This window comes from Podarcis cretensis (genome assembly GCF_951804945.1).
Source record: "Podarcis cretensis genome assembly, chromosome: 6".
Lineage (NCBI taxonomy): Eukaryota > Metazoa > Chordata > Lepidosauria > Squamata > Lacertidae > Podarcis > Podarcis cretensis.
In genome coordinates, this window is record NC_137175.1 from 74343036 (window position 1) to 74368764 (window position 25729).

At 45.8% G+C, this 25729-nt stretch overlaps 1 protein-coding gene across 1 annotated transcript; it reads right to left on the bottom strand.

Annotated features, from left to right (window-relative positions):
• Positions 1–20625, bottom strand: LOC307219074 (uncharacterized protein). Its single transcript, XM_079981955.1, has 3 exons — positions 20337–20625; positions 14066–14161; positions 1–898 (listed from the first exon to the last, which is right to left on the bottom strand). Exons 1-3 carry the CDS (start codon positions 20546–20548, stop codon positions 886–888), a joined length of 321 nt encoding a protein of 106 aa, XP_079838081.1. The 5' UTR covers positions 20549–20625; the 3' UTR covers positions 1–885.
• Positions 20626–25729: the final 5104 nt, after the last annotated feature.

Consider the following 25729-nt stretch of genomic DNA (forward strand, 5'->3'; position numbering starts at 1 on the left):
TTTTAGTAGGTATATGCCAGAGTTAATTCATATGTGGGGAGTTTTCCCTCATTCACTATGAAGAGTCCTTTTGAATTCTTACTAAATCCAAGTTGCATTTTGGCTCTTTCATGTTTAATTTGTAGATTGGAAACCTTGATGATAAAGGAAACAGAGAGCACCACTTTTCAAATTTAGCAGCACACAACAGGAAATCATTCTGGAGATTTGGGTAGAAGAGATCAACATAATCACTTGACGAAGAATGGTAAGGATATCACTGCATCCACTTTCCATACAGTCGAAGCTACAAAACACTGCATCTTTTGAAGCATGAAGTTGGGCCCCTAGCCCAGAGTGCATTAAAAAAAATAGCTATCCATAGTGTTTGTCTAAGACTGGAACTTTGAGTTCAGAGGCCCTATCCCTCCAATGAGCAGGTGCTGGTAAAAAACAGCATGAGATGTCCTACTTGAAAGTTTCCCATGGGCATGAAGTTGGTCATGGATAGAGGCAGACTACTCTTAGAAGTGGCCTCCAGCCACTAGTGAAACACTCTGGATCTGTGCATTCATTTCAGCCTGTTTCCGCATTCAACCTTTAAGGACAGAAAGGCAAGGAGAGATGCACATGGATTAGACATGCTACTGAAGCCCTCACATTCCTCGGCTCCTTGCTTTATTTTATTTTATTTTGCAAAGTTGTCTGGTAAGCCACGGCCAAGCATGCCTCTTCCTTCCTCTTCGCCTGACACTTCCGCAGGCAGCAGTGCTGTCCTCAGCAGCTCTGTGGGGTGGTGGTTAATTGCCCCCGTAAATCACTGTGCAGCAGCACACTACTCCGTTTATTTTTCTGACAGTAATTTAGTGCTTGCTCTTTTCCACACTTGTCATTGCGTGTTTTTCCTCACATTAGAAGCCTGTAGAAAAAGGACAGTAATTAACGGTGCAATACACCCTCGTGGAAACTCTTTCATCATATTGTGATAATTGTACTTCTTGTCTGTCAAGGTAACCCTCTTCCTCTGCCTTCCCAAGCATTCCACACCGTACTATTTGTCAACTGTAAAGTGGAGACACAGGGTTTTTTTCCTCTCACTCTTAAAAAAAATAAAAATTCACCCTGACAATTGTGTAGAAGCTTCCCTGTGCTTCATCCCCTCCAAACTGGTTTTTTCTATTTGTCCGAAGTGGAGGTCATTTGTATTTTAGGGGATGTGTCAACAGTTTTTAGCCTGATCCGCACAATAACATTCACAGCAAAGATACACCTGGGTTTTAAGTTTCATCATAGGGCTGTGATTCTAAAGCCTTAGCCTTTCATGAGGAATGCAAAAGTCATCCATATTTTGCCAGTTTTTCAAGATGAAATGTAGCCTCTGTCATTTGGTACCAATGTCATACTCTAAATACTAAATTCCTTTAGTATGGCAAAGCCGTAAGATATCCAAACTCACAGGTATACAAATTGAAAACTAAGGCGGTAATAAAAATTGCTGTAATGAGGAGCTTGATGGATGGATTTCGTATGCGCACAGCATCTGCTGTCATGCTTCTCGAAGTGTAAGGTTGGCCTGCCTAACAGTGACGTGAAAGAAGTTGGTAGGGGAGATGCAAGGTCTTCCAACTCCTTCTGGCTCACTATTTGCATTTCTTGATTGCTGAAGGATATGGTGTGCCAATTCATTCTTCCCCAGTTCAATAGCAATGCACACAAATCTCTTATCTTTCATGGCTTGTCAGGTAGCCAAGAAGGTGCCCAGAAAGGGTTATGCTGAGCATTAGAAGAAATGCTTCTAATGGAGGGAACAAGGGGGCAGCAGAAAGTGTCTGAATAACTTAAAGAGACCACTGATCAATCCCATCAAATTGACATTTTGCAAACATATTCCACAAATGTTGCAAAAAGTTTGTAAACAACATGTAATCCAACCATCTTTTCCTACAGTACTGTATTCACACAGTTGTTATCCAGAATTGGAAGCGTGGGCCCAGAATTGATGCAGGAAAATAACCATAGGGGGAGCAGGCTGTGGAGAGAAAGAATAGCCCATGCACCCAAAATGTAGTTGGGCATGAAGCATTGTAGAAAGCTCAAGGGAAGACTGAAGCATTGTAGAAAGCTCAAGGGAAGACTGATGGTGTCAAGACAGCTACTTGATGGAACAACTTGATTGCTAGACAGGTGGTCCTATGCCCATTTAACATATTTTAAAAAAAACAAACTCAAAGATGAAAATTCCGAAGAGAAAGGCACATTGCCACTCATCAGTGATCTACAGTAATCTTCCTAAACCTTCCAGATATTGCTGGATTCGCAATTCCACCAGCTCCAGCTAGTTTGGCCAATCGTCAGGCATGGTTGGAGTTGTAGAGCAGCAACATCTGGAGGGCAGCAGGTTCAAGAAAATGGATATAGAGTTTAGATCTAATCCACAAGAGCCTGTGACATTTCTGCAAGGTGGCAATCGCAATACTGACAATATCTGGCCAAAGAACTTTACTTTCCCAGCAACAAGCAGTGGAGGTGCTAGAAACATCCAGTACCCCCAGCAAAATAACTATCTTGAGCAAAGGCAACTGAATCACTCCCAATGAGTGACAACTGCGTAATTATTGCCCGCCTACCCCAGTTATCGTGTATTAAAAGCCTGAGATTCCAGCATTTGGAGACAAAACCCTCTTTTCCATGCACAGTATTTGTGCTCATCCATCGGCATCAATGCGTTTGGAGGAAGGGGGCATCAAAGCATCTGGAAGAAGGGGGCATCAATGCATTTGGAGGAAGGGGGCACCAATGCGTCTGGAGGAAGGCAGCTACTTTTCCTTAATGTCCAGTTGTTTTCTGCCGCACCTAAAGAGTATCACCAAGTAGCTTCAGACCTCGCAAGGGCTGGGCGGTGTGGGGGGGGGGGTTGAAAACACATTTCAACTATTTCCCCTCCTGTCAGTCCCCAAATCCCACCAGCTCCTTGGTCGAGAGGTTAATTTGGCAGTAAGCAGCGTCTTGGGAGGAGAGAGCGGGGGTGGCTTTATTATTTTTATTACTTTGGGAAGAGAAGCTTCAGGTTTTCAGCGCGGCTCTTTTGACTGCTTCCCACCTTTCCGTCATCTCCCCCTTCCCCTCTCCCCGTCTCTTTCTCTTCCACTGTCAGCGACGAGAGGCTAATGGGACGGGTGGTCAAGATTTCTTTTTTTCTTTCTTTTTGGCGGGGGTGGGGGGGGGGTTGCGATGGGGATCCATCATCGCGGCCCTTTCTCTCCCCGGCGAGGGAAATTAGCATGGCGGCCCCGATGCCGCAGCTGCCAGAACTGTCAGGCTCCTTCCTCTCGCTCATCTTCATTAGAGCTCCCTTCCTGGCGCGCGGCGGCTGCGGCTGCTGCTTGCTTGCCTCCTCGCTCTCTCTCTCTCTCTCTCTCTCTCTCTCCAAGGCCTAGCTAGACCTGACAAAAGGGGCCGCCACGCCCTTCAAATGTCAAAACCATGGCGGCGGCGGAGGAGGAGGAGGAGGAGGAAGGGAAGGCGGGAAGGGAGAGGCGCCTTCTTGTGTGCGCGCCCCTGAAGGGGGAGAAGAGGAAAAAATGGCGCCACGCGCGCTTGCAAAAGAGACAGCCCTGCTGCTGCTAATGCTGCCCTTCTCGACGGAGAAGCGAAGGGGCGGGAGCGCACGCCGTCTCCCGAAGCTTTACAGTGGGAATTAGTCTATTAAAAACCATTAACATAATTAGGAAGCTCCTGCCCCTAAGAACGACGGGGGCTTCGCTTATTCCCGCCGCAGCCATTGTTAAAAGGCGGGGTTGTCGTCTCGTCTCAATTTACACTGCCCGACCCCGCCATGGCTCCTTGGGAGCTTGTGTCTGTGGGCTTCCGAGAGATCTGCTTGTTCCCCCTTCATCTCTCTGTCTCTGTGCGTGTGTATTTTGATTTTTTTTTTGGCCCCCTTCTTCTTCTACATCCACAGATTAAATCAGCAACTTGCTCAGAAGGTCACGATAAAAAACGAAAAGAGTAAACCGGAGAGGTGCAGCTGGGGACTCCCCTCTTCTCTCCCTTTCCCCTGATTAGCAAATCAAAGCTGCCTGAATGATTCACACTTTTCACCTGATTTTGTCCTTTTCACTAATCATGTAGCCATTTCCCCTTGACTGACAGTTTTCTTTATAATTGGCCCTGATCTAGTCGGGTTCTAATAACCAGAAAATCCCCTCGGAGGTCCCAGAGCCCTCCAACGGAGAGCCTCTCGCTCGGCCTCCCTTTCCCTGGGCCATCTGTGGGGCTGTGGCGAAGCTCGCCGCGGTGGAAAGCTGCCTCATCTAAATGCTCCATAATGGGGAGGGAGCGGGAGAGCCGGGAACGCGGCATAAAGGACTTGGAGGTAGCAGATTCTAATTACTGTTCATTTGCCAGAGTATCAAAGCCTAATTACTGTTCAGCGGATGCTCCTGGGGAAAGCAGGAGTCAAAGCAGGGTTCTGGCAGCTCCCCCAGAGATCTCCAGGAAGCCCTTTATCCGCCTCTCTGTTTAAATAGGTTGAGTGGGACTCTGTTAAATTACATCCTGGAAGCAAACACATTCCGCAAACAAACACGCGCCCGATCCGCGTTTCTCGAGGAGGACGAGAGAGATCTTTGTAATATGGGGCCTGCTGCCTGATTTGTCTTTTTAATGCGCGCAATAAATATCCGGGAGAAATTTAGCAAAACTCCGTCCTCGCCTCCTCCTGCTCCTCCCTTTCTGCATTTTTTTTCTCTCTCTTTGGTTGTGGTTTTTTTTTTTTTTTTTACCCCCTTCTCCCCCCTTTTTCTAAAGGCAAGCAGTTCATCTTTGAAAGGGTTTTCGCACCTTCCGGGAGGGGAGGGGAGTCGCTCTCTGCCGCTTATTTGACAATTTCTGTCACCAATTAGCAGCTAAATCAACATCAGCACAAACAAGAAATAGAAAGCTCGCTGGGGCACCTAGCAGAGCGCTGCGATTCCTTTCCCTCCTCTCTCTCTCTCTCCCTCTCTCTATATTATACGGCGTGTGTATGTTCCCCCCCCCCTTTCCCATTGCCCCATTAGGAAAGCATCATATTGCTATCCATTCACTGCAGCCCTCAGCAATAGATCAAGGCGGTTTCCCTTCTGCAAGGAAGGGGATGGATGGGCCGGATTGAATTGTCTCGCATCCCTCCTCCCCTCCTCCGGAACTTTGTCAGGTAATCTGCTCGCTGCAGCCAGGAATTTACAAGCCGCCGACAACAACCTAATGAGGCAGGCAAGCTGTTAGGCGAGCTGCTCGCTCCATGATGAGATGCTAAATGAAAAGCTGGTGCGACACACGCCGTTTGTTATCATTCAATCTGCTTGAAACCGCAAACTGGTCATTATCCAGCCATTATTTTCGTTGATTTACAATCGCGGCGGATGAAGCCATTGCTGCGGCTTGTTCCAAGTCCCCTGGCGGGGAGATGGGAACCAGCTTGCAATTTGCATTTACACGATCTGACTGAGCAGCTTATTAGATCTGGATATTTATTTTCCACTTAACCGATGTTTGATTACACTTTAATAAAGTACAAGAAAACTGTCTGGGCTGCCCGCGACGGATGGATCCCGCCGGGTGGCTTCGACGGTGTGGGGAGGGGGTGTATTTCGGAGAATGAAAGGAGAGCAAGAGAGAGATAAGACCAGCCAAGGATGATGGGGAGCTTCTTAAGACAACAGTGACAAGGAAAGGAAATCAGAGAACGCGTGTCATACGTCCAGAATTCCATGGACATACACGGAATTCCGCATCGGTCCATAGTAATCATTCAGATATCCAGGAAAAATCCAGACGCATCTCATGTCGGTAGTGCCAATTTCCCCTTACAATAGCTCAAAAACAGCAATTTTTAATTTATTTATTTTTATCTTGCCCCAAAAAGCTCAACACCTTTGGCCAAAAAACAAACAAACTTTTCTGTCCGGATTTTCACGGTTTGAAATATGACAACCCTAGAATATGGCACAGGAAAAGAGAGGGTGTGTGTGTGTGTGTGTGTGAAAAAGGCCAAGTGTCAATCAGGACACCGCAAAGCCCTGCAATCACCACACAAGGCCAGTGAAGCGAGAGAAGCCGTACAGTAATTAAAATATATTGTTGACCAATCTTCCTTTCATTAGCGTCCTGCACTCCATTGATCCGTGAAGGGCACCGGCAGGGGGCGCTCTGCAAATGCGACGTACAACTGCCTGAGCCAAGCTTTCCCGTTTTCCAAACCAGGCCTAGGGCTCACCAGCAGCAGGGCCATAATCCGCCGCACGGGCATATAATCAGTGCCAAATTAATCTGTTCCCCCTTGGCTTCTTCTTCTGCTGCTGCTGGTGGTTGTCTTGTGCTAAAAAGCTGATAGAGGAGATCTCATGAATTCTGACAAAGCCTTCTCCAAAGAAGTTCTCATATGCATGTGTTACTGAGCCCACAGATTTGTTTTATTTTGAATTATTACCAGCGGGATGGAGACATTTGTATTCGTTTCGGCTGCAGGAGGACAATAGGCACACTGGCAAAAGTACTGAGCTCATCCTTGGATCCAGATCATTGCTTGGCTGTGGCCTTACTGCGAAGCTAATATTAGTTCCTTATCTGTACAATGAATATAATGGCGAGCTCCCTCTAGACTCCAGTAGCTGCTTTTCTGCTAGGAAGGCTCCTGTGCCTTTATAGTTGCATGGTTGGCAAATGTGGGTTTTCCCCCCTTCCATACAGATGCAGGCTGCACCTGTTGAACTCCTGCCGCAGAATTGTTAGTGGCACAGGGTCTTGGCGTGGGCAGGGGGAAGGAAATTTAGTTCAACTTCCATGACTAAGGCTGTGTACACATTGCTGGCTCCAAATGTAGCTAGGTTGTTCTTTTTCTCGGTTCGGATCAAAGCTGGTTTCAAGTGGGAACGACATCAAAATGCAGTGTTTCATTTTTTTAAAAAAAAAGCAGATATGAGAAAAGGATAGGTATGAATTGTGGCTAATGTCATGTGTACACCATTTCCAAAACCAGTGTTGGGAGTGCACTGCATATAAAGCAAACCAGAATGTGTACACAGTCTAAGGTCTGCCAAAGCTGCTTGGAAATCCATCTTGTCTTACAGGTAACAACAGTGAGTGCAGACTATTTAAGCCAGCGACAAAATTAAAAAGGCCTAGGTACCCAATTCAGCAAAACCATGTTGTAGAAACCTCCTGTGACTACCTTATTTCAGTATATCAGTAGTGAAGTTCTTAAAAGAGCAGAAAAAGACAAAGGAATAAGAAATGGGCTTGTTTCCTCCTTGTTTATATGTGCCTAGAACACCTCAGATTATAATAAGGGACCTTAGCTAGGGCCAGACGGGAATATTTCATTTTCCCCATATCAAGATCTAGTCATTTGAATTACAGGAAGACACGCATTTCCCCACAACAGAAGTGCTGGCAGAGGTGAAACGTCTGGAGCCCATGCAACGACTGGGCAAAAAAACTGAAAAACATTGTCTAGCAAATTCTAAATTTTTAGACATCCATAAGCAGAGATTTGGGGCCTGTGCATTTCACTTGCGCTAAAGTTACCCACTTTTTTCCTTGAAGAGGTTCGACACCTTTAAAAGCTGCAAGACTGGCAGAAATCCGGTACACATAGCAGAATTTCATTGTGTCTCCATGCCTCAGTTTTTCACTATCCCTGCTTCTCCATGCTGGGAAAAAGACTTACAGCAATTCTCCTGTCTTCTCTCTTCTGGAATGTCAGTCTCAAAGACAGTGTCTGATTTTAACCAAGTTTACTTCTCATTATTTCAGTGGTTCAACTGAGTAAGCATGTTTATGACAGCAGCCTTACTTGGAACGTAATCCCCGTGGTTTACAAGGGAATTTATTTCCATGTATGTGTATTTAGAATCACAGCTTAGGAGGGTTTAACATGTTCTTTGAGGACAGCAGGAGAGGAGCCCCTTTGAAAAAAAAGATCTGTGCTAGGCTACTAGACTAGGACATGATTTGTAAAAACAAAAACAACAATAACAATTAAGAACACAGCTTAAGACCTCATGCCTGGAACTTCAAAGATGGTTAGATCAATGGGAGATGTTTATCACTTCTGTGCATTCAAGTCTAGGACATCCTAAAAGGCAAGAAGCAGAAAAGTCAGGCAACCTAAACTTAGGGAAGCTCCCCCTCCTCTATCTTCCCCCACCCCCCGCATTTGGAGCCTAGCCACTTGCTCAGAGGTCTCGATTCCCACTGAAGCCCACGGTGAACAAAGCCCTGCGTTGCTTCTGAGGGATTGTGATCATTGCTGTTATTTATGTTAACTCCCCAAAGATCCGAGTCAAGATCAAGCCAGGCTCCACGGAAACATGTAGGAGAATCGTCGTAATAAATCCCGGCTTCATTGAAGTCGGTGACACAGCTTTAACGGAAATCGGGTTTCACCTGCACAACACGGCGAAGCAGAACATCAATATTGTGAAATAGAACACATAATATGTAGCGCAGGGAAGCCGGCGAGGGTGTCAAAGAAAAGGCAGAGAAGAGAGAATTCAAGCCAAGGGCACAAGCCGAAGGATTTCGGCAACATACACACAGGGCAGACTCAAAACACAAATAACGGTGTAGCGCAAATTACATCAAAGGCTCCCTCTGTTTTGGGGGAGGGAGAAAAGTTGTGTGATACAGAATCAGGATTGTGGAGTTAGGAGGGCGCTGTGAGATCAAAACTAATAATAGTTATTGATGGGGCACAATTATGCTGTTAAATATTGTCTGGTATCTCTAGAGCTGGGGTAGCCAATGTCGTTTCCCTTCAGAAGTTACTGGACTCTTAACTCCCATCAGCCACAGACAGCGTGGCCGATGGTCAGGGATGATGGGAATTGTAGTCCAGCAACTCCTGGAGGGAACTACATTGGTTTAAGCATGCTCTAGAGTAGTGCTGGCTAAGCTTTTTGGAAAGCTTGCCACAAGTCACAGTATAGGATGGTGTCACTTTTATATGCATCTAGTATATACACAGGTCTTTGGGGTGTGTTGCTTTGCCCCTGGCCTACTGAACTGCGGGTTAGCTAGCAGCACAGCTCCTAGAGAAACAGGCAAAGATGCAGATGTCAGAGGATGTCCTCTGGACACAGAGGAATGGTGGTTGGCGCCAGCTGGGGAACCCCAAGGGAAGAAGGCTCATAGCCCAGAGACTGGTGGTAGGATAACGGCGAGTGGTCAGAAGGAGAAGAGGAAGCAGCCTGGGAGGGTGAGCTGAAGAAGTAACAGGATTTAGTGAGCAGGAAGAATCTGTGGCTGAGAGCAGTCCAGAATCAGAGGCAGAAGTGGAGGCTGGAGAGGAGGGAGGCCCAGGCAGAGATGAGTCCGGCTGGTGAAGAAGCCAGGGAGTCTCCCGCTCCTGCTGTGACCAGTTCCCCATTCCCCTGGCCTTCCAGGACCAGAAGAGGTATGAAGAGGAAGGAGCAAAGACAGACACAACGACCGAGTCTCAGATTGCTTTGGAAGGACCTAGGGGATGAGATATAGGAAACTGCGGGAAGGCGGGGACATTCAGTCCAGACAACTGCCTCATTGGGACATGATCTACTGGGCCGAGTTGCTGGCCTCCTGAGTCAACCCGGTTTCCTGGTTTCCTTGAATAAAGAGATTGCTTCACTGATGCCATGTGATTTATTACTGACCTTCTCCTGACACCCACTCCTGACAGTGGGCCTGCCTAGGCTGTAACCACACCTAGGGGTCCACCTCTGCTGGCAGCCACATACCCAGATGCCTGTGTCCCTTTTAGTGCCAGGGCCAGTCAAACTCCTGAAGATGGGGTTAGCTTGCGGTGCCCTCCAGAGGGTGTTGGAGTCGACCTCTGGGAAGCGTCCTGTCAGCTACTTTTGCTCTGAAGTTTCAGAGGCAAAAATACTTCCTGTGGGGAGAGCAAACACCAGAGAGGCTGAACATGACCTAGAATGCAATATCCATACATCCTGCAGCAAACCCCCAGAATATAAGTGAATGCAAAAAAGACTTCCTTGAAGGCAGAACATGGGGAAACCATTGCATTAACCACTTGCCCTTTTCTGTGAATTATTGCAATGCTTTTTAAACAAAGGTTAATTTTATGGACAAAGCATGCCAGAGCCTTCAGGGGAAAGAAGGGGCACTGCAGTAACATCTCGGTCAGCCTGTATGTCAGCTGAAGCCTTTTTAGTTGGCAGAGGTTTTTCAAACTACTCACTAACAACTTCGGGGGGGGGGGGGAGGGAACCATGTGCTCAAACTCCAGCCTATGGTGACACAGCAGATCATGCACCCACAAAACATGGTGTGACATCTTTGGCTGCAGACAAGGGTTTCCCAGGATGAAGCATCCATTCATATTTCCCAGCTTGCTTGTAGTCAGGGAGTGGAATTCAATGTACAGTGGTACCTCGGGTTACAGACGCTTCAGGTTACAGACTCCACTAACCCAGAAATAGTACCTCGGGTTAAGAACTTTGCTTCAGGATGAGAACAGAAATAGGGTGTCAGCAGGAGGCCCCATTAGCTAAAGTGGTACCTCAGGTTAAGAACAGTTTCAGGTTAAGAACGGACCTCCAGAACGAATTAAGTTCTTAACCCGAGCTACCACTGTAGTGCTAAGTGCATGGTGGGGGTGCAAGCAGAATGAGGTCTGCTTTCAAAATGGGACTTTCCTTCTCCTCGCCCCCACCCCGCTGAATCTGATCTGAGGTGTTCCCCAGTCTTCTATTACAGAAATTCTAGCCCATCCTTCCAACACCTACCAGGGTGCCTTACAACCATTTAATATCACAATGCAATGAAAATGTTGTATTGCTGACTAGATCCAGAATCTTGGCGTCGCCTATGAGCATAATAACAACTGTTGTTCCATAATAATACAAAAAGCAAGCATTTTGATAGCTCGGATGCATTCATTCTTGTATACACACACACACACACACACACACACACACACACACACACAACACATCTATAGTAGCATTTTGTTGAAAATGAAGGTTGAAAAAAGGAACAAATAAATGCCACAGGGTTGAAACAAATGCACAGGGTTCGCTGCCTGTTCCTTGTCTTTAAACCATTCTAAATGCAAAAGCTTTGCTGTGTATAATATTACCCTTATGCTGTTCAGCCAGTCTTTGGTTTGTGAATCTTGGACAATTCATGTTTTAGCCCAATCTGAGCTGTGATAGTTAGAGTGCCAACCGAGTGATTGGTTTGCTATGGGAATACATCGTCAATAGACCCTAATGATGATGGGGGATCTGTTTGAATGAACCATGATGTGTTTTACTGAATGTCTTCAGCATTTGTCTAACAAGCGCCAAATGTCTGAACGGGCTCTTACATAGAAACAGAATGAACCTGTTTAGCACATTTGTTCTAATAGTATGGGTGTATTTTATCCATACTGTTAGTAGTGTTTCTACATGATTTAGTGTTAAGAGATTACTTTCCTGATTCATCCTTAGGTGAGCTCTGCAGCAGACAATTTCTGCTATTCATCTATCTTGTTTATTTGTTTCTAAGGAAAAGCCAGTTGCATTTTGACAGCCTGCAAAGAAAGTTCTAAGAAACCGGTGTTTATATCACAAAAGTAAGCATGTGTATGGGATATTTAAAGCCCTTCCTTCCGCTTAGATCTGTTCTTGCCTTTAATTTTATAAGCAGCTTATATCTCGGTTTAATCAAGCTGTACCTGACCAGTGAGCAGAACCGATTTCAAGGTGAAGGCATCCTTGCTTAAAAACAAAAACCTGAGCTTCTCCTTTCCCTTTTTATATAGATAACATATTACAAGGGTTTATTTATCACCCTATTTATCCCTTTTACTGTATTTAACACCCAGAAATTTAAGGCTTGCCTACAATTAGCAATTCCTTGCCTCTTCTCCCTCCAGACCCCTGCAAACCAAACTCTTAATAAAGCTGAATTGTGCATCGATTCTGGACAAGGTTTTAAGTTCTGGGTGATAAATAGGTGGCAGGCTTTCATTATGAAACCTTAATTACAGCAGCTTCTTGCGGGGGGGGGGGGGGCAGAGAACTACGTGGGCTAATATTTCACAAGCATCATCTCAGCCGAAAGGTGTTCTTTTACAGTTGTCGGCAAAGACAGGAATAAATATTCTATTTTGCTCTTTTTTAAAAAAAGGAGGTTGGTGGTGAAGGCTCTCTGTGCAGATATGCCATTGAACTGAGTGGGAGCTCAGCAATGATCGGATTGGGCCCAGGGAAGGGGGGGCGGCATTTTCACACTTTCCCACATTTGCTGATGCTTTCTTTGCATTCCAAGAGATCTAGCAGGTTTATTTTTAACATGTCATTCTTGGCATAGATTTAGGGTCTGATCCTGCACTCAGGGAAACAGTGTATCAAAGTCGCTGCTGCTGCATATGTTTTTGCTTTTGAACATGCTGCCCGTGTTTATTCCGGATCCTGCTCTCTGGAACCAAGAGGAATGGAATATTTCTCTCTTTCTATTTGGTCTGATTCCCACATGTTTAGACATCACTTACTTTCACTTTTCCACATGTTCACATGCCCATATGCCACTCATCAAACAGGGGGTGCCCACATGAATAAAACAGGGAGGGGCAAGAAAGCCCCGCTCCACATAATCAATCTCAGGACGCAGTGCACATACATAGGGTTGCCATATTCCCAAAAGTGAAAATCCAGACAAGGTTGTGGAGCTTTCTTGGGGGGGGGGTGTTTCTTTGCTTTTTAAAGAATTATTATTATCATTTTTTTAAAAAAAAAATCACCCTACTTGCCATATGTTCAGGTTTCCCCGGACATTTTGCCAATTCAGCAAAAATCCGCCTAGACGCCATTTTGCTGGCAGATTCCCAGACATGTCCAGGAAAACCCAAATGTATGGCAGCCCTACACATCCACCATTTGAATGGCAATGTTATCAACTTTGGGGCGACCAAGCCCCCTCAAATATTTTATGGGGGGGCCAAGAGACCTTGGCCCCTAGGAGTTGGCTCCTATGTCATCAAGAATACAGAATACTTGATGACTGGAAGCTGAGTGTGTGAATTGACCCCACTGAAACATGTCTGTGGTGATATGCTGTCTAAGTGGCAAACATGTATGTGCGAGCCAACTCATGACAATTACATTCCCTTTTAAACACAGCAGATAGCTGGTTGCAGGCTTGTGTAATTGAATTGTATGTTCCTGGTAAGTTCCCTTTTTATCCCTCTTAAAAGAATAAAAACACGACAATCTTATTTGAAGTCAGTAAAAGAAGTTTACTCACATCATCAGTTCAGCGTTGGATCCCTGAAGACAGACTTAGTTACAAAGTAGATACATGTGGATCTATCCCATATGGGGATAATCCCAGTGTCCTCTATTGGCTGAAAGCCAACAGAGCATTTCTAGCTAAAAAGCTGCTCCAATGACAAAGGTAAGATGGAAGAGAGAGTGTGGCAGCATGCCTTGCCCTTTTGTTACCTGGACAGGTAAGGTCACACCCACCTCTAGTCACATGCAAAGGAAGTATGTCCCAGCCAGGAGGAAACAGGAAGTTTTCGACTGGCTGGACTAAACATTCCCCTGCATGTCCACTCTGGGAAAACAAGGAATGTTGTACTTGACTGCTACTTATGTATCACATCCCACAGTTTGGACAGCACAACCCAACGCAGAGTCCTCGCAAAGGACAGTCCCTCTGAGTTCAATGGGAGTTACTTCTAGGGAGGTGTGTTGAGTAAGGATGGGAAAGGTTGAAATGTGACTCGCATCATCCCTGAGCATTAGCCATGCCGGCTGGGGCTGATGGGAGTTGGGGTGTAACAAAATGCGGTACCCCATCCCTGGTGAAGTATGAGGAATCCATTTCTGCAATCCTCATGAAATTGCTGCTCAATTTTGGTGATGGGATGCTCATCTTCTCTCTGCCCTCCTCCCAAAACATGTCACAGAATGGGGAGACTGCAATGGGACTGCTAGCATTTTATCTATTGTGTTTTATTCTATGTCCTTCAACATCTCAGCACTTCTGCGTCTTGAATGGAAAATCAGAACTAGAGCACCAAACCTGCAAACACGGCATGACTGATCCTCACCTGAAGTTTGAATTTGCATGGTAAGCCTTCCGGGAAAGGACTTCATGAAGAGCAGTATTGGGCCTGTCTTCTGAGACGGCACAGAGTCGCGTTTTCCTAAAAGATAATGTTTGTGTTCTTAGCCCATATATCAAGCCAAGGGAATCAGGGGAGAAAGATTTTAAACCTTAAAAAGATGTACTGCTCCTATTGTCATTGCAACTCTTGAGGCCAGCTATCGTAGCCGCAGTCATTAATTAGATGAAATATTTCAATTAGCATGAATTATTAAAATCTCAGCCAATTAGCCAATATGGCTGCTTTGTCAATAGGGGATAGGAAATAAGCGACTCTCCAGGTTTTTGTCAGAATCCTGGGCTACGATAGTTTATCTGAAATGTTAAAAGCAGACATCTGTCTTGAGCTGCTTTCACACCATCCATTTAAAACGTATCGGTTCCCCCAAAGAATCTTGGGAACTGCAGGTTGTTTCTGGTACTGGGCATGTAGCTTTATGCGGGGTGAACTACATTTCCCATGATTCCTTCGGGAAGCCGTATGCTTTAAATGGGTGGTGTGTACACACCCTGTGTGTATTCCTCCTTAGCGCACTTAGAGTTGCTTCCTTCACCGCAATCCAAAAACACAGGAACTCCTTGCACATACCGGAGTGCCTGTGGACAGGAACATTGGAAGACGCCTTTCTGCATGTGCAAAGAGATATACATGCAGAGATGTTCTGCCATGAAATAATGGGCAGCTCGCAGGGCGTTTGAACGTACCGTATTTTTTACTCTATAGGACACACTTTTTCCCCTCCAAAAATGAAGGGGAAATGTGTGTGCATCCTATGGAGCGAATGCAGGCTCCTTGGCTTCAGCGAAAGCAACATGAAGCCTCCAAAGCACAGAGGGAGCGTTCCCTCCACGCTCCGGAGGCTTCGCGTTGCTATCGCTGAAGCCTGAAGGGCAAGAGGGGTTGGTGCACACTGACCCCTCTCGCTCTCCAGGCTTCAGGGAGAGCCGCCTGAAATCTTCGGAGCGCAGCGCGAGTTCCCGCTGCGTTCCGGAGGCTTCAGGTTCCTTTCGCTGAAACCAGGAGAGTCTTGCTATCCCAGCTTCAGCAAAAGGAACCCGAAGCCTGCGGAGCACAGCAGGAACTCGCACTGCGCTCCGAAGGCTTCAGGGATCTTTGAGGCTGGTGGTGGGGGAAAGCAGCACTTCCCCCCACTGCCAGCCCCACAAGCTCGAGGGGCAGTGGGAAGGCAGCGCGCCGCCTTTGCACTGCTCCCTGACCTGGTCTTTGAGGGGGGGCAGCACAGTTGAACGCACAGAACGCACCTTGTTTTAGAGGGGGAGAACAAGAAAAAAAAATTCTCCCCCTCTTTGTGCAGCGCCCTTTCAGCGAAGCGGCAGGAGAAATGGAAGGGGCTCCATTTCTCCTGCTGCTTCGCTGAAGGGGCGCTGAGCAGAGAGGGAGAGAAATTTTTTTTCTTGTTCTCCCCCTCTAAAACAAGGTGCGTCCTATGGTCCGGTGCGTCCTATAGAGTGAAAAATGCGGCACTTTGGGAGCCTTTGCATCCACAGGAAATTTGCTAGAACAGGGCAAAGGCCTCCAGGAAATTGCTGTTGGGAAGGGTGGGGAAAATTCACCGTTGTGGAGAAATATTTCCATACCTAATGGTGAAGGGCCAAAGCTTGGGGGCAGAACATCTGTTTTACATGCAGAAGCCCCCAGGTTCAGTCCCCAACATCTGGGAGAGTACTCTGTCTGAAATCCTGGAGAACCGCTGCCAGTTAGATGGGCCAATGGCCCGACTCATTGTTAAGGCAGCTTCCTCTGTTCTGATGCAAGCACCTCAGAAAGCACTGAACAACATGTGATTGGTGGGCAAAGGGCATTTATTTCTGAAGCAGCCTTGGGATCCCAAGGGGATATTTTATTACTTATAACATTTCCTGCTGCTGGGCTGGGGTATTGTGGCGGGGAAGGTTGATTTTTATTTTAGATATTGTTGCGATTTATGTGGAAATTTGTCAGTTTGGCTTTGTGTTTTCTAATTCTCCGTTTAGTGTTTATGACTGCTTCTGTTCCTGTTGTAATTTTTTCATGCTGGAAGCCACCTTGAGCATGGTTTGAACCGTGGAAAGGCGGCATACAAATTAAATTACATATATTTTATGTAATTTGGATGCTTGGTGAAGTTGCTTCTGTGCAGCCTGCATGCGTTTAAAGCATTGTTAAGAGTCAAAAGGTAGAGAATACAACCTGCCGTTCATCACTATCTTGCCAGAGGATGATGAACCGCTGTTCCTCTTGGAGTGAGGGACCTGCACTGTTCGTAACAGGAGGAACAAGATCAGAGAATCTCCACAGCTGGAATTCTACAAGTCTTTGAAAGGAGACTAAAACATGGAAACCTGAGGTGCTGGTGTGGCTCTCCACCACATCAGGATCTCACTTTCGGCAGCGTACAAAGTGCCTGTATTAATAAATATCGGCGAGTTGAAGTTGTGATCTCTATTGTCTCATAGAGGGCTTGAGCTGGCTTCATTAAATCAGCCCGAGTCTGGCCACTGAATTCAGTGGGTTAGGGGCTGCTGTAACAACAAGGCCTAATCCTGGCCTCCCATCAGAAATGGCACAAGGAGCAATGTATCTGTGCACATCTGCCAGAGATGGATTGCAACTGGCCGAGCCAAGGAGATAACTATACAACCTTTAGAAGACATCTGAAGGCAGCCCTGTATAGGGAAGCTTTTTAATGTTTTAATATATGTTGGAAGCAGCCCAGAGTGGCTGGGGCTACCCAGTCAGATGTACAGGGGGAATAATAATAATAATAATAATAATAATAATAATAATAATAATAATAGAATAGGATGTCTCTATTTTCATCAGAGAAATGTTAGAGAGTATGTGTCGGATAAGGCTGACTGCATTGGAAAACTACAGAACAATGTACAAAACTGCAGACTCTCCCTGTCAGATGCTATTCTTCCAAAGCAGACATGATGGGAGTTGTAGTCCAGCCCATCTGGAGGGCACCAGCTTGGGAACTGCTGTTCTATTACATTTCTTCCTCTATGGCCGAGGCCACTGGACCTCCCTCATTAACACCTCTCAATTCTGTAGTTGTTTCTGTTTAAGGAGTCTTTGGGATGAATTGTTTCTTTTGTTTACGATCTAGCAAACGAGCCTTGCTAATCCTTATATTTTATCTCCCTAACATATGGAAAAGCTATTTATTCCAGCCAATCACAATAAAGTGAAAGAAAACCCCATTTTATGGAAAGGTATATATCACAAGTTTGTTCATCATTAAAGATATGATTACCGGGGAAAAGCTTCCAAAAGTGGCACATTTATGATGCTGCGAACAGATGGGGACATCCATTTTCCTTGCAAATACTTTGGAAATTGCTCTACTGGTAGCCGTATAAAAATGATATACAGATGCAGCAGCCGCTGGGCTGGGACGAGAGCTCCAGATTTACACCGTAAAAGCTTCACATGCACCCTGTCAGCTTTGATTGATCTGTCCTCTACTGCTGGGGAAACTTGTTGACAAGGGGAAGAAAGCGGGCACATAATTCAAGGCCCCAAGCCAAAGCATTCACCTGACCAGTCTGGCCCCAGGCAACAAATCCTCATCCCTACCAACGGGCGGTGGCTAATTGTTCTCAGCAAAGGTTGAATAGTCAAAGGTTAATTTCTAAAAGGAGAAGAAAAAAAAGAAATGTGGAATGCTGTGCCCTATGACTAAAGCCGGTAGTGGAGACAAAGCAATCTGCACATGCTCTAAGAAACTCTTTTTTATCGTCTGCAAGGATGAGCCTGGTCACTTAAAAACAACATCCCACATAGTTCTAGGCTCTTAGATGGCCGGTGTTTTGCACAAGGAATTAAAGCACTGGGAAATTTTGGTTGGTGCAATTGAAATTATTATTATTATTATTATTATTATTATTATTATTATTATTATTATTATTCTCGCAGTGAGGGAACTGCCAGAAGGCCCTCGGCGCTGGACCTCAGTGTCCGGCAGAACGGTGGGGGTGGAGACACTCCTTCAGATCGAAGTGGATCAAAGCTCGCTTCAACGCCGCAAACCCACTTCAACAAAGAAGGGGCTTTTTGCAGTTACGCAAGCGATGAGAAATGGAAGCGGAAAGTGTGGAAAGATGGAGGGGAAGACATTTAAACACCCCACAACATAATCAGAAGGAATGCTCCATAAAGTCCAGCTGTAATCTAACCTCCATATAAGGTGCTTTGCGCAAGCAAATCAGAATGAAAGTTCAACGAAACAGGTTGCCTGGAAGAGCCCTATTTTTAAGCTTCATTCCTGGAAGTGGCAGCAAGGAGGTTCTCAGAGCATGTGCGAAGCGCTTTGATCTCACTGGTTGACTAACCATAGCCAGCTTCTCATCCAAGGGTTGCCAATGTGATGTCCTTCAGATGTTGGACTACAACTCCCAACATTCCCAATTGTGCTGGTTGAGGCTGATGGGAGGCTGATGCAGTCCAATGGCGTCAGGAAGGAACCCACTGGCTACCTAGTCTGAGGGCAGGGGTGCCAACTTGAATAAAATATTGTGGGGGTCCAGGTAAGCCCAGACCCACATAATCGATCACATGATGCAGTGCACTCACACCATTTGAATGGGAATGTCCATCAACTTTGCGGGGACCCTGCCCCCTCAAATATTTTATTCTGGGGGCCAAAGCCCCCACAGCCCCTCAGAGATGACTCCTATGTCTGAGGGCATAGCATTCCATATCAAGTCTCCAGCCTCCAGAGCGGCAAAGTTGTGGCAGTTCCATCACCCCCTGTATGAGAAGCCATCTTCAAATATCTCAAGGGCTGTCACATGGAAGATGGAACAAGCTTGTTTTCTCCTGCTGCGGAGGGTAGGACTCGAACCAATGGCTTGAAGTTGCAAGAAAGGAGATTCCGACATTCAGAAAAACTTTCTGACGGTAAGAGCTGGTTGACAACGGAACAGACTCCCTCAGAAGGCAGTGGACTCACCTTTCTTGCAGTATTTTATGCAGAGGTTGCATGGCCGATTCCTGCATTCCAGGGGGTTGGTCTAGATGCCCCCCAGGGTTACCTTTCAACTCTACAATTCTATGAAAATCTGGGAGAGCCACACATTTCGTCTGGAATGAAATGCTCAAGGGCATTTCAGGAGCGTTTTCACTGCTACGTCGCCTGTGCCAAGCCTGAAAATAAGGGCGGCCAAAAAGATTCTTTCCAAAATCACCAAGGAAGAGATCTGGTGAAGGGGCAAAAACACCAGCTCCTGAAGGGAAAAAAAGCAAATAAATAAAAACCCAGAAAGGCAAGCTAAGCAGAAGTTAGCAGGAACAATAAGTGCTAGTCACTGTATCTGGTTTTCACGATGCACTTTCCATTCTCCTATGCATGCACAAAAACCATGCACATACATCCAGGATGGCTATCGAGCCCCAATTGTCATTATCATATTGATGAAGTTCATCAGAGTGCAATTTTGGGTTTAACACCAACAGACTGGGGAACAGGAGCAAAGAATTATCTAAGAAGAGCACCGCATTCTTACCGCAGGGACGTTTCCCTGTTCCAGTTCATTGATGGAGTTGATTAAGTTTAAATGAAGCAGACACTGGATAAAAGTAAGGGTATTGACCACTGGGGCAGCGCCGGGCTGTGCTTGAAAAGGCCTGATACATGCAGAAAAGCAAGATTTGCTAAATGCTCTAATCTTCAATCAAATCTTACATCAATACAGACAAAGTTTGGTAATGAGAGATTCAATGAAGCATGCGGGAGAAAGAATTAATCCTCTTGGTCTAAACTGGCTTCAACTTTGAAGCTTGCTCCGAAAGGCAAGGCAGTTATCTAAATGCTAAATAAGAAACTTATTGTACTTTTCAGGGCAGGCCTAATCTTTTGTCTATTTCATCTCCATGATTTGTATGCTCATAGATGGCAAGTTGTCATGGTGATTATATCAAGCTTCTCTGCAGCCCAGAGGTCTTAAAAAAAGGGGGGGGAGCGAAGCACAAGGGCAGCCCATCTGGCCAATCCCTCGAGATCAGCTGAGGGGGGAGGCGGGACTCTCTAATCACCACAATAGCTCCCGATACACCCCAAAACCACCATGTTGCCCCGAGGAGGGTATCAGTCACCAGCCCACCCCTCTAGCCAAGTTCCTTTAGGGCGCTTCTTGTGTTTCTGGGGGTTATCGAATGCTGGCCGCAGGAAGCCGCTGGTTTTAGAAAGCTGACAAGAACCAGTGCTCACCCTTTGACGTCTCTGTCCGGATGCAAAGAGGAAGTCGCTCCACTTCGCACCGAGAGGCGATCCTGCCTCATTCGCGCTGCCCGAACCGACAAGCCGGCCGAGAAACGGCGATCCCTTGCAACCTGTGCTTCACTGAATTTTGCATCGCACTTCTCCGGCCAAGTCTTGTGTACATAAAGATGCATGTTCATAAAGTGTGCGGAAAACAGCATATATTTGTGCAGTTAACATACCATTTAGCATTAGGCAGAACTACGCACAAATCGATGCACGCATTAGGATAATTTTGCAGTGAAATGCTGGTGAATTTTCAGGGTGTTTTAAAATAAATCAGAAGCATTTGTTGTTGTTTAGTCATTTAGTCATGTCCGACTCTTCGTGACCCCCATGGACCAGAGCATGCCAGGCACTCCTGTCTTTCACTGCCTCCCGCAGTTTGGTCATGTTGATAGCTTTGAGAACACTGTCCAACCATCTCGTCCTCTGTCGTCCCCTTCTCCTTGTGCCCTCAATCTTTCCCAACATCAGGGTCTTTTCCAGGGAGTCTTCTCTTCTCATGAGGTGGCCAAAGTATTGGAGCCTCAGCTTCACGATCTGTCCTTCCAGTGAGCACTCAGGACTGATTTCCTTAAGAATGGATAGGTTTGATCTTCTTGCAGTCCATGGGACTCTCAAGAGTCTCCTCCAGCACCATAATTCAAAAGCATCAATTCTTCGGTGATCAGCCTTCTTTATGGTCCAGCTCTCACTTCCATACATCACTACTGGGAAAACCATGGCTTTAACTATACGGACCTTTGTTGGCAAGGTGATGTCTCTGCTTTTTAAGAGGCTGTCTAGGTTTGTCATCACCTTTCTCCCAAGAAGCAGGCGTCTTTTCATTTTGTGACTTCTGTCACCATCTGCAGTGATCATGGAGCCCGAGAAAGTAAAATCAGCAGCATACTGAGGTGGAAATGTGGAGAATTGACCCAAAGACTGGAAGAAAAAGAAACAGAAAGAAATCTGAATCGCCTGATTCGCCCATTCCTAATTCATGGTCCTAACCCACAATTGAGAAGGGAGTGCTGATTGCAATGACTCTAGCAGCGAGTTCTCAGCCCCAAAGCCTCTTTTTACATCCCCAATTGCTGAAGACTGCAGCGGAGTCTAGAAAACTGCATCTTCAGAGCTATTATATCATATAGCTATTATATCATATTATATTATATCATATAGCTATTTTATATCATATAGCAGCAGTTTTTCCCGAACTTGGGTCCCCAGATGTTGTTGGACTACAACTCCCATCATCCCTAGCTACCAGATTGGAGTTGTAGTCCAACAATATCTGGAGACCCAAGTTTAAGAAAGACTATAATATATAGCATCATATATTATAGAAAACTGATGTTTTATTCATCCAGTTCATACACATACCCATATCAAGATTAAATTATCAAATAGCATCCAGCTTTAAGGACCATTTGTTATTTGGGGGCATTCTGTGGCATGGATAAGAATTCAACTGAGGTTAAACCAGTATGCCATTCAAACCAGTATGCCAGTTCACCGACATTTTCTGACATGTGGTTTTCAAGACTGATGTGTTTGGGAAAGAGCAAGTGATCTCTCCACCAGATGTCTCATGTTTGCCTAGATGTTCTGTGTGCTCTTTTCTGATGAGAAGCTCTAGAAAGGCATTTTCCTTCCCACTCAGGCAAAGCTAAAGTTTCTCAAATAGGAGAGAGAAAGAATGAGAGAGGGAACGAAGGATGGAGAAATCTCTGAGTTCTGGTTTCTTAAGTCCCATTCATCACATTTCTGCACCAGTTTGCAAAAAACACCAGCATTTTCATGTGCATTTCTTTTCATATAGGCATTTGTGCACAATTTTGTGCATATTTGCATGCATTTTAGTAGTAGAAGAAGAAGAGTTTGGATTTGATATCCGGCTTTATCACTACCCGAAGGAGTCTCAAAGCGGCTAACATTCTCCTTTCCCTTCCTCCCCCACAACAAACACTCTGTGAGGTGAGTGAGGCTGAGAGACTTCAGAGAAGTGTGACTAGCCCAAGGTCACCCAGCAGCTGCATGTGGAGGAGCGAGGAAGTGAACCTGGTTCACCAGATTACGAGTCTACTGCTCTTAACCACTACACCACACTGGCTCTTTTAGTAAGCAGTTATCCAAACATAAGGCATCTCTGTATGCTGTTTTTCACACTTTCCCCCAATAGCCCCCTCCCCCTTTTTGGTACACATTACTTTGGGTGGAGAACAACATTGCAAACTTCAGAGAAGCACTGCTTTTTAAGAACAGCCGCGTTTTAAGTTCGTGTACTGTTTTGGGAAATGCACACTGGAAGAAGGTAGAGAGAGTGGTTGCAGTGGTTGGGAGCATGTCAGAGGCAGGGAAGAACTGCTGCAATCAGAGTTGCTGAGAGGCAGCGTGGTATAATGGATAGAGCACTGGACTTAGGCCACAGAGACCTGGATGCAAATGTCTGCCCAGGCATGCAGCTAACTGGGTCACCTTGGTAAGTCACTCTGTCCCGATCTAATCCATCTAACAGGGCTAGCTGCTGTGAGTCAGAGCAAACAGTACCAGGCTGCATGGACTAATGGTCTGGCTCAGTATGAGACAGTATCATATGTTCATAATTTTGCCACCCACAGACAGTCTTCCACTGGCAAATAGAAGAAGAAGAGTTTGGATCTGATATCCCACTTTATCACTACCCGAAGGAGTCTCAAAGCGGCTAACATTCTCCTTTCCCTTCCTCCCCCACAACAAACACCCTGTGAGGTGAGTGGGGCTGAGAGACTTCAGAGAAGTGTGACTAGCCCAAGGTCACCCAGCAGCTGCATGTGGAGGAGCAGAGACACGAACCCGGTTCCCCAGATTACAAGCCTATCGCTCTTAACCACTACACCACACTGGCTTTCTAATCCCAAACTAACCAAGCACATGTTCTGCTGTCACTTTAGGAACGGAAGGATCTGTCAGTGTCAGTTCTCTCCTGTTTTCAATTTCTTTCTTAATTTCAGTTCACTGCAATTCCTCAACGATTAGCGATTTTTTTATTTATTTAAGAAATCGCCATGAAAATTCATCAGCACTTAATGTGAATTTCACCTAATAAACCCGTTTTTGTAAGCACTTTTGGCTGATGTCCACATTTTTGCAAGCAACTTCTAATAAAATCCATTTCCGTATGTTATTTTCACCGATACATCCATTTTTACAGCCTTCCCCCTAACATATGCGTTTGTTTGGTTGGAGAACCGCATTGCACAATTCAGAGAAGTGCAAATTTTGAAGGATGGCTGCATTTTGCCCCTCACGAGGTTTCAGAAAGTGCAGATTCGATTTTGGTATTCCATGTGAACTGAACCAAATTTCTCCAGCCATCCCTGCATCACACTGCAAATCTCTGGATCCTGGCATTATATCTTAGAGATCACTTGAGGAGGCACGGAGCCTGCGTTTGGCGAGTGTCAACATTTTGGGACCTGGTGAAGACTGCTTACAACAACAGGCCTCGAAAACCAAATCTGAATGGAGGAGGCTAGAGAAAAGGGGTTGGAGGTGGTGGCCGAGGAGATAGCCTCATGCAGAGAGCAACATTCCTTCCCTCTTGGCCTCCAAATTCCTTTGCAGCACAGCCCTCTATTGGAGATGAGGAAATTCCTTCTTTCTCACACACCCATCATTCAAAGAAATCGATATAATGTAAACTGGACCCTCTCCTTCGAAACCCAATGAAAAATTAGCCGGCTAGACTGCAACGAGATCTTGCTTGGGGCGCTGGGGGCAACAAGGCCCCTTCCTGTGGGTCCGCTTGTCTCTGATGGAATCATTTGAGCACACAAAAGTTGCACAGGGGCTTTTATGTGTTTTACAAAAGTTGCCAAATTAAGCTCGGATTAAGGTCAGATTCCATCCAGAAGCCATCGCTCTACTAGCCAGGGGGACAGATCTGAAAAGCCTGACCAAGTTAATCAACGTGAGGGGTTTTTTTTGGGGGGGGGGGGCAGGGGAGAGAAAGAGAAAGTAACATGTATAACTCTTATTATTAAAAGAGCAGTGAGTGGGGCCTGTCGCTGTGAACTTGAATAACAGGTTGAACTTTAATTTGTTCATTAACAGGATTTGCCCCTCACTGCAAAAGTTATTAGTTCCCTTAAAAGCAGAAGGGACAAGCGGCGGAGCTGCGATGAAAGCGCCTGGCAAAAAGTTAAACGCCTCCTAATTCCACTCGTCGCCAAGCAAAGAGGCCACTGTGGTTTCTTTTCTCTCCCCCCCTCCCAAAGGAGCCGGGAGCAGGGTTAAGGCCTCACCCCCACATCTCCGAGCTGAAAGCTTAAAAGGCCTTCCCCACCGGAACCTCATCTGGGTTCAAAAGGAGCAGACAAAGTCGATGCAGAGAGAACAAAGGCTTTCTCCAGGGCAGGTGAGCTCTGATCACCTTGGCTATACAGAGACATGCAACGGCTCTATATATTGTGGAAAGTCACTCGCCTGCTCACTACACGTTTGGATACCTCGTAAGGTATCATAAACATGTTTCGCAGGGTGGTTTCGGAGGTCAAGCCAGCAGGCTTTGGTCTGTTTGGATACAACTGGACGCCATTTTGAATCAAAATGGCGGGCGGAACCTTTCAAAGCCGAGCTGATTTTAACCACCCATTTCAAAACTGAGCTGGCTTTGGGGGTTTCTTAGAAGTCCCGAGCAACGCCATATACAATGCTGCTAGAAATAAATCTGCAAGGCCAATTGGGTGGGTTCTGATTACACCATTCAGGCACCTTGTTCAGATCTTCATTCTACACCATTAGGTGCCAGGCAAAATCGTTCCTTTAACCAGGCCTTTGAGCTGATAGATACTCAATGCCCTTTTAAAATATGTTGGGGAGGGGGGATTATTGAATTGTTTTTGTTTTTATTATGTATTTAGTGTTTTTATGTTGCGAACTGCCCTGAGACTTGTGGGTGGTATACAAATAATAATATTAATAATATCTTTATATGGCTTATTCATAGAGGCGAGTGTACACTGCACAGGGGTCCCCAATGTAACACCCACGAGCACCAACATACACCCCATTTGGTGTGTACCAATGCCCTCTCTCCCTAATTTCTTTTTTTTTTAAAGAATGAGATTGCGATGGGGGTGCAGGGTTTGTTTGCAGGGCTATTGTGTGCTTTTTTTGTCTGTGTTTTAGGATGTATTGCCAAGTTTGGTGGCTGGTCACCAATTGTTTTTTCTCCTGTGAAGTGGGTATTATGTAGCACCAACGGCAGTTTCTTATTTCCAAATGTGCCTCCAGGCCCCGAACAATTGCAGATCAATGCTGTAAAGTCAAATGCACACACCTATAAGCACTATCACCTTTGTACAGTTGAACTC